General features: G+C 37.4%; 1 protein-coding gene across 6 annotated transcripts in view; it reads right to left on the reverse strand.

The window, feature by feature from the left end:
* PRKAG2 (protein kinase AMP-activated non-catalytic subunit gamma 2) overlaps window positions 1–18,330 on the reverse strand; it is a 271,216-nt gene that overhangs the window by 89,357 nt on the left and 163,529 nt on the right. For 5 of the 6 annotated variants that reach the window (XM_087916094.1, XM_026719904.2, XM_087916095.1 and 2 more), the window contains one exon: window positions 14,008–14,225. In XM_087916094.1, the coding sequence (XP_087772220.1) occupies window positions 14,008–14,225 (218 nt within the window). Of the gene's footprint in view, window positions 1–14,003; window positions 14,226–18,330 lie in introns of all 6 variants that reach the window. The other variant, XM_087916093.1, reaches the window with a different exon arrangement.

The raw sequence follows: 18,330 nt of genomic DNA on the forward strand, positions 1-18,330 counted from the left end.
GAGCTGTGGTATGCAGGAGTTACAATACATTATTGCAGGCTAACTCTACCCACAGCCTGGAGTTCGATTCTGACTGGTTCAAGGTTGATTCAGCCTTCCATCCTTCCAAAGTCAATAAAATGAGGACTCAGATTGTTAGGGGCAATAGGCTGACTCTGTAAACCGCTTAGAGGACTGTAAAGCACTAGGAAGCGGTATATGTCTAAGTGTTATTGCTATTGTAATTTATGACACTTAAACTGTCCTTGGGTCATGTGATCACCTTGAGCAACATCTGACAAAGAAAGTCAATTGGTAAGCCAAGTTCACTTAACAATTGTGTTACTAATTTAATAACTGTAGTGATTCACTTAACAATAGTGGCAAGAATAGTCATAGAATGACAAAACTCACTTGTCTTGTTTAGAAATCTAAATTTTGAGCTTAATTATGGTTGTAAGTCAAGGATCACCTGTACCAAGGTTGAAAAACACTGGTTTAGAACAAAAAGTAATATAGAATGTGAAGATGTAAGCAAAAACAATATAGTTTCTGTTTATTGCAATACTGATAATGAATATTAAATATTCATCAGAAATACACAAACAAAATTATTCTGTAGTATGCTAGGATTTTCAGAATCTGATACTATATTTGTAATTCTATTATGTCACAATATTCTTCTTAGAGCTATTAATATATTGTGACATTATATAAATTTCATTAGTCATGGAAAATTCTATTTTATAAAAGGAAAGCACACCATTTATTATAAATTTAGAACAAAAATAGTTCAAATCTGTATTTCACCAGCACTTCCTTTTAGAACATAAATTGTTTTTTTTTTAGGGGGAGAGGGGTAAAGTTAATAGAAAATATTAGTTTGAGTCAGAATAATGATGAAAAATGCCACAGCTCAATGTCAGCCAAAGATTTTTTAAAGTACTATGAATGAGATTTTTAAGAAATAGAATGTGGCAGCAATACAGGGATGTGAACTGTAATTTAACCAATACTAAAGCTTTGGCTTTTATCTCAAAAGTAATTAAACTCTTCATCCAGAAGTAGCTCAAGACCTTTATTCTAAAAATCTTTTAGAAATATATACCAAGAAAGATTACAAAAGAGACACATTTTTGCAACCAGTTTTTCCTGATATAGTTCTTTCTGGTTGTGGGTTTGGGTTTTTTTCCCCCCCATACATATTGTTCAGTGAATTGCTTTATAAAATATTTACAAATGCTTTACAAATGCTCAATTTGTTAGTCAATCAATAAAAGCATCTAACAAACTAATAAGTAAATAACAAAAGAATTGCTTCACCAGTGAGGTAAGTGGCATTAAATAAATAAACATAATATTACATACAATATATAACACATTACAAGTTTGCATTTGAGTTTTAGAAATACAGTGTAGTAAACTCATAGTAAAGGCAAACTGATTGAAATTCTCCAATTCCTACTGCCTGTAAGGAACATTGGCCATCGCTATTGGGTGACAAAGACAATGTTCTATTAGTGATTATTTGCTCCACCACAAAAGTTTTGAACTTCAATTTTTAAAATTCTTAAAATGCTAGCATACTTTGACTTAGGGGACTTCTAACATTATTATGTTCTTAATTATTTTCTTAACAACAAACAACTGAAATAATGGAGATAAAATCATTGGCTTGATTTAGAAATGATCCCATTTACCCAGGTGTGCTGGTACACCAGGGAAAAAAACAAGACACAGAAGTAATGGGAAGCAACCTCATGAATTTCAAATAGACATTCTGAGATTTGGCCACAATCTCCTGGCATTTTATGAGTGCCCATGTCATGCTCTCAAAATTCCAGAAACACCTAGTTGCACAAGAATGGCCATGAGAAGAGCCATAGGAATGAATGTGATTCTCGATTTACAACAGTTACAACCATAATCGAGGCCAGAACTCTGATCAAAAGTTGTGCCGGTCATTAAGCGTATCATTTGACCATGACCAATTTTGTTTGTGGTGGTCATTAAACAAACACATAAGCAAGCATGACAGTGGTTAAACAAATCCATGGATGTTTTTTGCCAGAAACAGAAAAAACAGTTTCTGGCAAGAAGTGTTGTGAATTGCATTAACATGACTGCAAAACACTGTAAACAGCTATATACATGTGTTACTTGCTAAGAACCTCAAATGCAATCATATGACAGGGCAGCCATCAGAACTTTAAAACAGAGCTGTAGGTATTCCTGGGATGGTCAGTCATAACTTTAAACAGTCGCTAAATGACCAATCGTAAGTCGAGGTCAACCTGTACCTGGAATTAATTTCATCTATTGAGCATTAGAAATTCATCATAATCTCCAAACAGAGACAGGAACACTCAATTTATATTGTTTTCATATAATTATAAAAGCAATGGTCTAAACTATTGGTATCGAATGTTTTGGTTTTTCAAGGACTGGAAAAATTACTGTCCCCAAAACAATTTGCATTTCAGCACCTGCACAGGCCAGGAGATACAAAAGCAAATGTTTTGATTAAATCCAGTGGTTATATATTAATCAGGCTAGCTGGCTAGGTAGAGGCCAAGAATCTTGTCACAGCTAGGCAGCCTGCATAGCGTACAATTATTCAAGCGTTTTGAGAGAAGTCATGGCTGCAGTTTACTAATAGTTGCCCTTCTTATTCGGAAAATAAAAAAACTTACTAAAAATTCCTTGAACATAGCCCAAAACAAAAAAGGCAGGAGTTTCCAACATGCTGTTTAAAATGCATTTTTGCTATGTTGATATCTGTATAGGGTAGACAAAAATACATTGTGCACCATCGTGACAAGAATGCATAAATGATATAGTTTGCATCACTGTTACAACAACTACATCCATGGGGCATCATACTGAATGGGCAACTATGCTTTCTCTTGCAGATAATCCTTGACTTACAACAATTAATTTAACAACCATTCAAAGTTATAATGGCACTGAAAAAAATGACTTACGATCCGTCCTATAACTTACAACCGTTGCAGTATCCCCCTGGTTACATAATCAAAGTTCAGGTGCTTGGCAATCAGCATGTATTTATGGTGGCTGCAGCAGGCTGTAATCACATGATTGCTATTTGCAACCTTCCCACCCAGCTTCTGTCAAGCAAAACCAATCAGTAAGCTGGATTCATTTAACAACATTGGCAAAAAGATCATAAAATAGGGCTCAATTCATTTAGCAACTGCCTTGCTTAGCAATATAAATTCTGTTTCCAATTATAGTCATATTTTGAGGACCACCTGCACCTCTATTTAAAAAAATAGAAAAATCCATTTTTTTATAAGCTTGGCAAGTTAAAGGCTGAAGGAATTCCCATTTAAATGCTAATCACCCACACCAATCTTAATTCCCAAACAGTCATAAAAGGTACTTTTCCTACCATCTGTGAAGATATCATATGCCACAATTATGTTTTTGCAAAGGTTAAGTTTCCACTCCAGTTCTTCTCTGATTTAAATTGTGATATTTCAAATTCCAACAACAAAAAGTTTCAACTTATTATAAAGCCATTTCTCCCTTCTAGCTAAATTGAAAACTTACTGGTTCCTTGAATTCAAGTTTTTTCTCTTTTAAACTCTCAGTGTTCCATCCTCTAGTAATGCTATCTATTAAGACTTCTTTTATTGCTGAATAGATTAAGCCTGAGCCTGACCAACAAATCACTATGAGTATCTACATGTACAAATCCTGAAATTTAAAAGTTGCCTTTCAAAATGGAATAGTATAGCAATCGGAAACAGGGTGGATGATTAGTTATTTCTCCCAACCAGTCCCAAGGATTTGATTTCTGCTTCTATATCTAAATTAGTAAATATATCTACAGCAGTGGAAACTATAATTCTAACATTTGGAAATATCTTCATCAAAAATTCAAGTAAAGCAGGAATCTTGGCTAAACTGATAAATATTAACTACAATGATACATACTGGAGGAAAAAAGGAAGAGCAAGTCTTTAATTCTTGGGGATTCCTGATTGTCCCCAACTATTAACCAGATGGAATCATGTTTTGTTTAGCTCTTGTGAGTTCATGTAAAGTCAGCATCATGGTTAAATCTGACATCTCACTGGCTGAATCAATTATTAACACATTAGCAGCAGTGGTGGGATTCAACTTTTTTTACTACCAGTTCTGTGGACATGGCTTGGTGGGTGTGGCAGGGGAAGGATATTGTAAAATCTCCAGTCAGAGATGGTATTTGCCAGTTCTCCGAACTACTCAAAATTTACACTACCACTTCTCCATACTGGTCAATACCTGCTGAATACCACCTCTGATTAGCAGGGAGCAATTGTTATCAGAAAATCCTAAATTTATTCAGGTATATTTCTGGAAAAATGTTTTTATTTTTGCAATTTAACAGCAAGAAAAAATAGAGATTGGTTTTCCAAGTTCTGCTATTCCATAATTTAACCATAGTTTCTTGAACAAAGTGGCTAAATTCACATGTAGGCCATAAGCCATGGTTACAAGCCTTAATGGCTCAATTCATTTTATGTATTAAGTACTAGTAATCCTTGACTACTGACCATAATTGGAAAAAAAAATCCATTGCTAAGCAAGGTAATTGTTAAACGAGTTTTGCCTCCATTCTACGACCTTTCTTGCCACAGTTAAGCAAATCACTGCAGTTGTTAAGTGAATTATATGGTTGTTAAGCAAATCTGGCTTCCTCCATTGGCCTTGCTTGTCAGAAGGCAGTTGGAACATTACAAATGCTGATCATGTGACACCTGGACAGCGCAATGGGCATAAATTCCATACAAGTTGCCAAGTGCCTGAATTTTGATCTTGTGACCATGGAGATGCTGCAATGGTTGTAAATGTAAAGAACTGTCATAAATCACTTTTTTCAGTGCCATTGTTAACTAAATGAATGGTTGCAAGTTGAGGACTATATGTGTTATTTATTTATATCTGTTTTTATTTTTTATAAATTAGTCAAAGCAGTGAAGATAGCTAATATTTTTTCCTCCTCCTATTTTCCTCATAACAACAACAATGGATTGGGCTGAGAGAGAATGACTGGCCCAAAGTCCCCCATCCAGCTTTCATGTCCATGGTGGGACTAGAACTCAGAGTCTCCTGGTTTCTAGACTGGTGTTTTAACCACTAGACCCAACTGGACCAAACTAGACCAATTCAAATAATCCATAAGGAAAAACGCAACAAACCACCTTATAATTTATCATGTTTTTAGAGACTGAATGTGGAAAGATATGTTTTTTTTCCCTCCTGAAAGCTTCTATATAGTCTCCAATAATTTAGCCTTAACTGTGTCTGAGGAAGAAATCCTCTTGTAATATATCTGAGGAGGTTTCACTTCTGTTTCTCTTCTGCATTCAGTATCTTTTAATCCAAACAGATTTTTGTTTTCCAGACAAATCACATGCATTAAGAATGCAGGCAATTAAAATCTATATTTTACTTTGTACATTACAACGAACTAGCGGAAAGCAGAATTCAGTCAGTCATTAAGTCTGACACAGCATCTCCCATTGAGAAATAAATCAACCACCCCGACTGTTTTTTGGCCCCAGGGAACACTGCAGACTCTAGCTGGATCCAACTGATACGAAATATCTGGCTAAGGAAATAGGAAAGCAGATATGAAGTGAATGGCATCTTAAGAGTGTAAAGCAATAAAGTTAATGACTAAGATTTTCCCACCACAAAAATAAAACACTTGTACAGCACAATAGAATGAACCAGAAATGAAGTGGAAAGAGGAGAAAAAAGAAAGGAAGGAGAATACTAGCTTATTCACTAGATGTATTATAAGACACTGAAGGGTTACTTGTTCTAACATAATCTGAAGCAGATAATTCCATATTCAGCACAAAATCCCTGTTCAAGAACATTGATCACACTTCTGAAAAAGATGCAGAGAATGTTAAGAATTTGAAATGTTTCATGCTTAAAATACCTCATTTCAAGGTCAAAACAATTATTTTAGGTTAGCAAGGATCTATTTTGACTGTTCCCAAAGGGTTAAATTTCCAGAATGTTGGAACAACCTGTTTTCAGGATGATTGATTTTAACTCAACACTGAATGTAGTCAATTCACAACCTGTGGACTTCAACTCCCAGAATTCCTGAGCCAAGTGGCTCAGGAAATCTTGGAGTTGAAGTCCACAGATCATAAAGTTGCTGTAGTTGCCCACTTCTGCTTGATGTGAATTGAGAAAACATTAATAGAGAGTGATTGGAGGAAGAGTACACAATAAGTATTTCTGACATTAGAAAGCACCTTTTCCTTCTCCTGGTAGACTATCACAGTAATCCTTTCTCTGTCTTCTATGGATTCTATTTTGGATATTTTACTACTCATATTTCCAAACGTTGCTTAGGGAACCCCTAGTAAGTTATAATAAAGTAATAAAAACAACTAAAATAGCTTTGAGGAGTTTTAAAAGAGCAACATATTTTAAGGGTTACAGAAACACCTGTAAAACAGTAGTCTTGCTATACAATTAAAAGTTCTTTAAAGGCAGGGGACAATTATATTAATTTGTAGGATAAGGTAAACCACTTTAAATCAGTTTGATTTTATAACTTTTTTGCCATGGTTGTTAAGTGATTCACTGTAGTTTTTAAGTAAATCATATGTCTTTAAGCAAATTTGGCTTCTCCCATTGACTTTGCTTTTCAAAAGTTAACTAGTCAAAAGTTGACTTTGCTGGCTGTCAGGACTCTGACATGCACCTCCATTCAAATCATAAGTCTCTAGCCACATCTCTCAGAATAAGAAAGATTGATTTATTAGGAATTAACAATCAGCATTTCCTGGTTGCAGCTGACTGATACATCATTCATTTCACCCTTGACCCTGGTCTTCCCCCCACCCCCCTGTATATTCTCCAATGAGACACATCCATAGCTAAGAGTCATCAGTCATGCTCTCCAGTAATAATTTTGCATGCCAGAAGCTTTGGTTGCCAAAGCGATTATCTGAAGCATTTAAGGAATGCACTGCATTCCCCCCTCCCTTTCTTCTGACAACTAAAAGACCAAAGAAGTATTTTTTAGTTGACACATATGGCCCTGGGATGCTGCAACTGACACAAATACATGCCAAGTGCTCGAATTTGGATCACATAATCTTTGAGGTGCTGTGACGATCATAAGTGCCTGATCATAAATCACTTTTTTTCAGTGCCATTTTAACTCTGAACTGCTACTAAATGAATGATTGAAAGTCGACTTCCTATACCTGAAGAGGTTGCAAAGCATATTTACTGCAGAGCAACGAAGATCGCGATCAGAGCTGCTCATACAATTTCTCTAGTTTCAAATGAAATATGACAGTGATGAATTGGAATGAATAACTATTTTGAGTTCAAAATAATACTCAAACCGAAAATACATTTTCCAAGTCTTAAAGGAGACTTCTTCCCTCTTTATGATGAATCAGCTTCCTGAAAGAATTTGATTTTCCAACAGCTAATTTTGGCTTGTTACACCTTCTTTTTCTTTTCCTTTTATCCTTTCCCACAAATCTCATTGATGTTTTCTGTCCTCCAGGCAACTAGTTAATAAGATCTGGGACATGGTGGTTAAGAAAAATCAAAATCAGTGAGCTTTTATCATCTCTGGGTTAGGATAACCTTCTGAAAATATGTGAATGTGAGTGTGTGCACAAAAACATATCTCAATGTAGCATATACTGATGAAAGGACATACATATATACTTATTATATAGATAGCCCATAATATCAGATAGACAGAATAGCATTTAGTCAATGGTTACCAAATAACCCAATAAATTTGATCCAGTGGTTCAGGCACCATGCTAGAAACAGGAAACTGTGAGGTATCTGCCTTAACTGTGAAACCAAGTGGGGTGACCTTGAGCCAGTACCCCTCTCTCAACCCATCTTGCAGGGTTGTTATTGTGGGGAAAGTGTGTTTATATGTTTGCAGTCTTGAGTTATTTGTAAAAATAATAAAGATGTAATATAAATCAATCAATCAACTTGATGGACCTACCAAGCAATACAGAATATTCTGCATGGATATAATTTTGAAAGGGGATAAGTCCATTTATTATCTATTTCCTTTTTATGCTATCCAAATGCACCTTTACTCACAGTTCTAGTGACGTCACTGATCATGTTTTTTTTTAATCACTAGAGAACTGATTTTCATGCTGTTCCCATTAATCTAATTAATTACAATTAATTAACTTACTAAAATCTATATGCTACATGCTTCAAGGGATTCTAGGTGGCTTACAGTGTAGGTTTTTGTTATTAACATGTTATCAAAATATTTTACTGAATAATTGGATAAGTAATTCAAATTCTTTTCTTTCCTCCTCTATACTTTGCTGGCTTTTAGCTTACTATGTTTCTGTGAACTTGCTATGATGGCTTATAAATTATATTTTAGGCTCATGAGTACTATTTGTGGTTTGTTCAATAAACTATTGCAAGGATGGTTTAGAACAGTAGTCTTTCTACTTTAGTGATTTTAAGATCTATGGACTTCAACCTTCAGAATTCCCCAGCTTGCATAATGGTTGGGAAATTCTGGGAATTGGTCCATGCACACTGGAGAATTCTGGGAATTGAATTCCAGGCATAATGGCTGGGGAATTCTGGGAGTTGAAGTCCACACATCTTAAAGTTGCCAAGGTTGAAAAATTGAAATTCCAGCCTGCAATTATTAAATAAGTCTCTCCATTTTTATGTGATTTTCACCAGAACATAAAATATAGAGTGGCTGAATCACAAAAAATATCTGCATAAGTCATCAGTGGCTGGATGAATACTATACATCTCAAAATCAACCCTGCACCCTCTTTTCTTTAAAATAAATTTCCTTCCCTCTGAAGTAGGGGAAGCTGTTTTGTTGGGCTGCAGATTTAGGGGGAGACTTTAATTATGCCATCACATGAAAAAGCATTTAAAATGACGAAGTAAGAGATAATCCCTTTCATATTTAACCTTCACCATGTTTTCTCTCCCTTTCTCTGCAGGACAAATGGCATAGCTCTACAAGGTGCAAAGGCAGAGAAATATGTTTATTTTGTGGGTAGGATGGAACACAACACAGCTGAAAAACCAACTGTACTTTTTTCCTTTGCTATTTTCCGAAATTCAGAAAAAATGATGAGCTATATATAAGGCAGGCTGAACAATGTACCACCTCTTGGCTAAAAGGGCAGGTTAAAAACAAAACCAGCCATTTGTTTAGTTAGAGAATTTCTCAGAAGTTTCTGTGCCCCAAAAGGACTCTTCAGGGTGCTTGTGGCTACAGACAGGGTTTGCAGTCCTCAAGGCCAGTGAAAAGACCCCTCCCTTCCCTCAGATTTGTGAGGTAACTCCACTGTTTTCATAACAGCCACTTTGGAACTTTTGGAACTAAGAAAATCTTTGGACCTTGGGAACAAATAATATTTACATATACCTATTTTTGTAGAAGAATGGGGGGGGGGAGGGACATTCAGACTATAAACCCCTTGTTTTCTTTCAAGCTTATTAAGGCATGGAAGAATTGGATAATCTAGTGGTCTACAGCAACGGCCCCCAACCTTTTGGGCACCAGAACTGGTTCCGGGGAGAGAAGTTTTTCTGTGGATTGGAAGGGTGTGGTTTCATGTGCTCCCTGCATCTTGCTTTGCTAGTTTGTTCAAACTAGTTTCTGGCATGCTATGCCAGTGCCACAGACCAGAGGTTGGGGACCCCTGGACTACAGGCATCTTAATGGTGATCTGGATTTATGCAGCCCTGATAAGGCCAATCTAGTTTAATTCAGTATGCAGGGATTTACCCACCCCCAAGAAAAGCTTATAATCCAGTTGGTAAATTCTTTTAATGTAACCTCTGTATTCTCAGCTAAATAAGAATCATTAACTCTCGTAATTTTTTTAATCTTAGTCTTCATTCTCCAAAGGCTGGTTAAAGGTGGAGGGAAGGAAGGAATGTAAGACCATTCCACGTGCAGTAACTGCATGCAAATCCAGGCTATATGGATATTGCAGTGAATTTATGAAACTTAATTCTAAGAAAGGGTTTAAAACTCCAGTGTTTTATTTCACATGAGGTATAGGTGAATCACTACAACAATATTCATACAAGGAACTGATCCATAGAACCAGGGATAGGATTCGACCAGTATAACTACCAGTTCTGTTGCTCTGTGTCGCGCGAGTCGCACTATTGCAATTTACGACCTACTGAGCTGCCCGGACAGCTGAGCAGCACTGCATGCAAGTGCACAGCGGTTGGAAAAGCCCTTTTTTCCTGCTTTTTCAGCTGCAGCTGTGCAGCACAAAGCAGCTGAGGTTGAAAAAGCAGGAAATAAAGGTCAGGTAAGAGCCTGGGCAGGCAAGTGGGCCAAAACAGCAGCAGACACAGAACCAGTTCTATGTCTGCTGCTCTTCAGAGCAACTGGTTCTACAGAGGTGGACAGAACTGATAGAATCCCACCCCTGCATAGAACACCCCCCCAGAGTTCAATCTAATACGTTAAGAAACCCTTTCGGTGCAATTAGTTTATATTCAAAGAGGCAAATTCAGCAAATTGTTGAATGAACAAACCATGATTAATTTAAATAGAAAAGATATTGCATAAGGGTGGAATATCCTATCTTAGGAATTATTACTACAAGGAGATCAGGAGAGTTGAAACAATCTGAGATTTTGTAATTTTAATGGGTCTATGAGAGCTACATAAACATTAGATACAGATATTCCTCAATGTTTGACCAATCCCCAAAAGGAGACTCATGACCAGGACTGGAAGTTATGATAGTTGGGGCCCCTCCACAGTCATGTGACCAAGCTTTGGGCTCTTAGTAACACAGCCATATTTATTGCTGTATGCAAAATACTGCAGTCATGACCTTGTTCTATGACGGTTTTGCTGAAAACCTGCACTTTATTTTTGGCAAAACCATTCCTATAGCAAGTCATTTACTTAACAACTACAGTGTTTGCTTAATAACTACCACAAAAAACCTCATGTGACTAACCAGGAGGTATAGCTATAATGGACAGATTCTATTATAGTTACATGTTGAGGACTACTTGTAACGCTTATGTGTAATTACTATGATAACCTAGGTTTAAGAACTTGAGCAACATACTAAACCTAAAGTAATAGCAATCGCCACATTCACATAGTTCATAAACCCAAAGAACACAATCATGTTTTAGCCTGGAGTATTCTAAAAAAACCAAAAACAAACGTAGTCATTGGTGAATGAGGAAGCTTAATCCATAAATGTTGAAGTCCTTGAGTTTTGGGGATATGCATAAATCAAAGATTAAGTTTTTACCTGTAAGTCTAAAAACACATCTATAGTTGAACATTTCCTTTTTAACAAAGACCATGCTGCACCCATTTTGAGAGTTTTCCAAAGGGAGCGGGGAAGGGGAAACTCAGCCCATTTTATAGCTGCTAAAAATCCTTTTCCTTGTTGGACTTAAAGAGCCCCTTTAGCCTACAGGAGAGAAAAGCTTTTCCCATTGTAGGAATTAAGTTGTAACATAAACCAGTGTTTTCTCAACCTAGGCAGCTTTAAGATCTGTGGACTTCAACTCCCAGAATTTAAGTCTACACATCTCAAAGCTGCCACTGTTGAGAAATTATTGAATAAATACTGTGAAACATTTTGAAATGCATTAAACTGGCTGTCCCTTTAACAGAGACACACTAGCAGGCAATTGGAAAAATACCAGTTATAGAATCAGAGGAAGATGGATCAATAGAGATTTACAGGGCAGGGGCTGAGTTTCCCCTTAGCAAAACTAAACTTTTGTTAAATTTGCTATCTTCAGATGGATCCTCTAGAAATAACTAATCGCTTTTCAAGGAACAAATAGAATGCTGAATATTCTCGTCTTACTAAGAAGTTCTCACTGCAAATTTCCTTTGGGGCTGAACATCAAACTAGAGGACAGGGTAGGTCAAGACATCCACTTTCACAGGGTTGTTCATATTTACAATTGCTGCCTATTTGATATCAATTAATTCTTATCATAGTTTTGCATGTGGGTGGGGGGGTCTTGAACTCTATTCAGCTGCAAGTAAATTTTAGCAAACAAAAGCTCCCCCATTACTTATCTGTGCTGGAAGTTAAATATTTGATTTAAGCTACTGTTAAAATCATAAAAGCAGAAGCACTTTAGAAAAAAGGTTTGGAATTCTACAGGTGAGAAGTCACTTCTTCTAAATCATGGGCTCTACACAAAAAGGCTTCATGCACTTAAAAAAATTAGCAGGCATCATCAAAATTGCCATATTGACTTTTTTATCATATTCGGTGGATATCTTTACCTTCTGCCTGTCTGTTGACTTCCTTTCTTATAGTTGAACAGAACTATAAACTATCGTTTCATCATACCAGCATTCAAGGAAAGAACCCTAGTAATAAAGGAGAATATCTATAGCTCAGGCTAAAATGAGGAATCTTTGATGCTTTCTGAGCTTGGTAGCTTTCTTGTAGACGTTTCATTACCCAACTAGATAACATCAGTGCACTAATGATGTTAATTAGTTTGATAATGAAATACAATTCTGTAATGGAATCAATTCACAGGTAGTCCTTGACTTACAAGCAGTTCTTTAGTGACTGTCTGAAGTCACATGATTCAACTAACAACTGAAATGATTCACTTAACTATGATGAAGAGGTCATAAAAGGAGGCACAACTTACCTAACAAATGCCTTACATAGCAACAGAATTTTGGGCTTAATTGTAAATTGAAGATTACCTGTAGTTGAAATGTAATTATAGATATAATCCTTGTCAACCCACTTAGTTATATGCCTAGACTCCAAATATCAGCGAGCTATGGATCTCAGGCGCCATCATTTTACATACAGATAGACTTTGACTTACAACAATTCATTTAGTGACTGTTTGAAGTTACCATGGCACTGAAAAAGTGACTTACAACTTTTTCACACTAATGACCATTGCAGCATCTCCATGGTAATGGGATCAAAATTCAGACGCTTGGCAATTGACTTGTATTATGACGATTGCAGTGTCCTAGGGTCATGTGATCACTATTTGGGAACTTCTGACAGGCAAAGTCAATGGGAAAGCCGGATTCCCTTAACCTATGTTACTTAATAACTGAGGCACGAAGCAAAATTCACTTAACAACTGTCTCACTTTGTTGGGCTCAGTTGTGGTTGTAAGTCGAGGACTACCAACACATTCATTCACACTATCAACATTCACTAGACCCATTAAATTACAATCTAACCAATCACAGGTAATTTACAGGGCTGTAGAACCCCCAAATCTGTGGTTAATTTGTGACTGCTGGATCATCAAGTAAGATCATAATGTTAAGTGATCACACAGAAGTTCAGTTTCTCATGGGTAAGCATTTTGTAAAACTAAGCTAGTGTTAAATTTGTAGCAAAACTAGGTCTTCCATCTTCTGGCGTGTGAAGCCAGGTCAAGTAAGGAAAACTTCTAGAAGAGAATATATGTAGCTCAGGGTTGAACTGTGGAGTCTTCAGTGCTCTCTAAGCTTAGTTGTTTGCAGACATTTCATTAACTGTCTACGATATATTATCACAGATCAAATCTCACACTCGCTAATATTGATGACATTACTAATTGGGTAACAAAATATCCGTAAGCAAACAACTAAACTCAGAGAGCGCCAAGGACCTCACAGAAATTATGTGCATGGTTGTTTCGACGTTTCTGTGGAGCTTGTTTTCAAGTGGACACACAATGGGTTCCTCACTCAAAAGACTCTGAAGTCAAAAATATTAATTTTTAGTTCTCATGTAACTTCTACTATGGCATCCATCAGCTGGCAAAATATGGATTCTCAGCCTCAGTTTCCCCTCTTGTTTGTGCAAATTAGGGACAATATTTCTCTCCAGAGCAATGGAGAGAATCGAAAGTGTCATTAGCCTAAAAAGTGTGACAAATGCTTGGACAGTCACAAGTGCTATATCAGTCCCAAGCTACAGCCACTTTCAATTTTTTAAAATTTTTTTAGGAACCTGTACTTACTACTTTTGAGGTAACACAACAGACAGGTGTTGGAGAGGGTGGCTTGGCAGCACTCTGCCCCGGAGGCAGGCTAAATCTTTGGCCAGTATCTGGAGGAGAAGAGGGGGTGTGAATCCGTGTTTCTAGCCTTTCCGGTTCATGTCTGTAGCATTCAAGTGGAAATGCTGGCTGCTTGGTTCCCTGGGTGGGAGTTGACGGTGAAGAGGAAAGCCCAGACGCTAAAAATGAGATACAACAAACAGAGCAGGTTAGTCACCTCCACCTCACCACAGAGTGAATCATCCAGGTTTTTTAAAAAAAAAAAAACATCTTGCTCTCAACATGTTCCGAAGGTGGTTTTCTAAAAGGCAAGTGGACTTTCTTGGGCTTTTTCTTTGAAAACGTTTCACTTCTTATGCTTTTTCCGAAAGGCAACCAGACTTTCTTTTTTCTTCGAACATTTCACTTGTCATCCAAGAAGCTTGAAAGAACTGAAGAAGCTTTTTGGATGAAAACATTTTCAAAGAAAAAACAAAGGAAGTCCAGTTGCCTTTTGGAAAAGCATCTTTGGGATAATCATGACATAGATGATTGCGAATCTCCCTATCTACTTGCTGTCCCCAGTTGGATTTTCACTTCATCCTAAGACCAACTGAACACATCACATCATGGTTTAGTGTGTCACGAGATTGCTTAGAAGGAAAATCTATTATGCTCTTTTCTTACAAACTTAATCAGCATAAACCTTGGTGAGGTGGGTGGCATACAAATTTAATAAAAAGAAAAGAGACTCTCTCTATTTCTCCAATAGTGGAAAAATTAGGAGATGTAGTTCAAGAGAGAGCCCATTCAGGAGCTGGTAGGTTTTAGACAAGCTGTTCCCTAAATGCCTTAGAGTCTTTGACTTACAACCATTCATTTAAGTTACACTGGCTCTGAAATAAATAAATAAATAAATAAATATATTCATTCATATTCTTAAGTTTTTGTGGGTACTTACATGTATGGTATTCAGCTTTGTTCGGGTATTTTCCCACGTCATTATAGTTGTGCTTTTAAAGTTGTAGCAATGTTTCGGCAGAATCTCATCTACCATCATCAGGCTTCTGTATTGTGTTAGTCTGCGAGTCAGACTTTCACAACCGTTTCTGTTTTAAATTTGGGGCTAGCCTACTGCTGTGCCAGAATGGTTTTTTCTTGATCCTGATTGGTTGGGAGTCTTGGTCTGTGTTTATTGGTCTTGGAGTTTGCTGCGTTCTGCTTGATTGGTGTTTCTAATATCTTCTGTCTGTTTTGTGGCTTTTTTTGTCTTGATTGGCTGGCAACATTGTGTTTCTGTATTGAAGGCCTTTAGTGCAGCTTGGCTCCGAGTAAATGGACGGCTATCATTTGTTAGGAAGCTAGGTTTCATCTGGGTACCTGGTTGGGGTAGGTTTGAGCTGGAGGTATCAGGGGGGATCTGTTTGTGCCCAGGTGTTTGCCTGGCTTGTGGTGTGGAGATTTTTTTGTTTGAGAGTGCAGGCTTCCAGATAATTGACAGTCTGGTGGAATCATCTCTTCTATTCATACTTTCAGGACGGCAATCGTTTACTCGGAGCCAAGTCGCACTAAAAGCCTCCAATACAGGAAGACAAAAAATGCTACAAAACAGACAGAAGATATTAGAAATTAGATGATTCCACCAGACTGTCAATCATTTGGAAGCCTGCACTCACAAACAAAAAAATCTCCACACCACTAGCCAGGCAAACACCTGGGCACAAACAGATCCCCCCTGATACCTCCAGCTCAAACCCACCCCAACCAGGCACCCAGATGAAACCTAGCTTCCTAACAAATGATAGCCATCCATTTACTCGGAGCCAAGCTGCACTAAAAGCCTCCAATACAGGAACACAACGTTGCCAGCCAATCAAGACACAAAAAAGCCACAAAACAGACAGAAGATATTAGAAACACCAATCAAGCAGAACACTTTGCTGTGTTTGCTCTCCAAGACCAATAAACACAGACCAAGACTCCCAACCAATCAGGATCAAGAAAAAACCATTCTGGCACAGCAGTAGGCTAGCCCCAAATTTAAAACAGAAAGGGCTGTGAAAGTCTGACTTACAGACTAACACAATACAGAAGCCTGATGATGGAAGATGAGATTCTGCCGAACATTGCTACAACTTTAAAAGCACAACTATAATGACGTGGGAAAATACCCAAACAAAGCTGAATACCATACATGTAAGTACCCGCGAAAACTTAAGGAAACACACACACACACACACACACACACAGAGAGAGAGAGAGAGAGAGAGAGAATCTTAAGTGACTGTTGCACATCCTTATGGGTCACAGGATCAAAATTCAGGTACCTGGCCATGGGCATGTATTTACAATGATTTCAGAATCCTGGAGTCAGCTGACCTTCCCAGCCAACTTCTAACAAGCAAAGTCAATGGGGGAAGCTGGACGTGCTCAATGGCCATATGATTTGGTTAACTACAGTGATTTCCTTAACCGTGGCAAAAAGGTCATAATTGTGGGTGTAACTCACTTAACCATCTTGCTTAGCAATAGAAATTTTGGTTTCAATTGTGGTAAGTCAAGGACCACTGGAGAGTACTTCTACAGAGGCAGATCCAGAATTATCTTGTTGGTGTTCCAACTCATGTGACTAACAATCTCCCTTGAAAAGTAAACTGCCCTCTTTCCTATTTTGCAGACGGCCTGTCTTAAACTCTGATAAGATTGACGTTGACTTTTCATTTGTGATCACAAGCAGACCAAATATTGGTTAACTTACAAAAAATATTCTTTTCAATGTTGCCCCCCTCCCCCTCTTGCCAATACAGTATCTAGCTTCCTAATTGTATTTATGGTGCCGCTGCTATCCAATGCCTTCATTTTGAACTGGCCTCTCTATTTTGGAATTAACAAACGTCTTTGGTGATGGCTCTTTGCTTTATTGTATTATCCCTGTACAAGTGGTGTCTGCCAAGCAATTGTGGGCTAAGGAAGATATCCATGCAAATGGCTTTGGTGTAGTAATTACACCAGTTTGGTGTAGTAATTAAGATGCTGGCCCCAAAACCAGCAAGCAGCATGTGAATTCTAGTCCCACCTTAGGCATAAAAGTCAGCTTGGGTGACTTTGAACCATCATCAGGAGATTGTAAGTTCTAGTCCAGCCTTAGAAACAAAAAACGGCGAACAACTAGTGGGTATTAGTTCTGCCTTAGGCCTGAAAGTAGGTTGGGGAACTTTGGGGAGGAAAATAGGAAGAGTTATTTATACAAAGCAATGAAAAGGCAGGATAAAAATTAAATGAAAAGGAGTTCAGCAGTAATTCTCCATTCTCTGTTGCAACCACCCTTCTAGGAAAAGAAGCTTTGCAAAGAGAAAATACCAGTCTGTCTTTTATCTGCTGATAATAAGGCAGTTTGGGTATGTAAATCTAAAAAGGAACTTTGTTTGAAGAATTAAAGCTTTAAAAATATAACAACAGTTTGGACCAAAATCATGAAAATGCTCATCAGATTGTTGAGGAGGAGACTTCTTATTTTAGATGTTGCCATGGAAAAGTGGGTGCTTCTACGAAGTTAAAAAAAAAAAAGCCCAAATATGTAATGGACTTTACTTAAGTATATTTAAGAAGTGGAAGGATTTCAGACTACACAAAGATGGGTGTAGCATTGTTGATCCATGTCGAAATAGATCACAGGATCTATAGTATATGAGACCTGAGTTATATCTCAGACTTGTGCTCTCTTTTAAATGTGGATATACTGTAATCCTGCCTTTGAAGGAGTGAAGCCTTGCCAAGAATGGAAGGGAATAAAAACAATAAAATTGAAAAAATTGGATGGGAGATGAGGGTGGGGGGGAGATAAAGCATATATAGACAAGAATCAAGTTGGCTTGAAATCTCATGGAAAACAGGAAATGAAAAGCAAGAAAGAATAACTTACGAGTGAATGGAAAATGATGATTTTTAATATGTAACCCATTAGTTTTACGGATGCTACTATTCACTCAGGGCACCATCAGACGACACGGCAAGCCAATAAGAATGGCCAACATTTTATGGTTGGTTGATTGATTTTATTTTTTGGTAGATATAGGTTGTCCTTAACCTACACGTATTCATTTACTGTATGTTTGAAATTACAACGGCACTGAAAACAACACTGTGATTGGTCTTTGCAGTAATGACTATCGTGTGATCAAAATTTGGGCACTTGACAACTAGCATGTGTTTTGCAACAGTTGCAGCATCCAGGGGTCACACCAGAGGTGGTATTCAGCCAGTTCTGACCAGTTCTGGAGAACCGGTAGTGGAAATTTTGAGTAG

The sequence above is a fragment of the Pseudonaja textilis genome, chromosome Z, assembly GCF_049901715.1.
Source record: "Pseudonaja textilis isolate UNSWEBS1 chromosome Z, rPseTex1.2, whole genome shotgun sequence".
Classification (NCBI taxonomy): domain Eukaryota; kingdom Metazoa; phylum Chordata; class Lepidosauria; order Squamata; family Elapidae; genus Pseudonaja; species Pseudonaja textilis.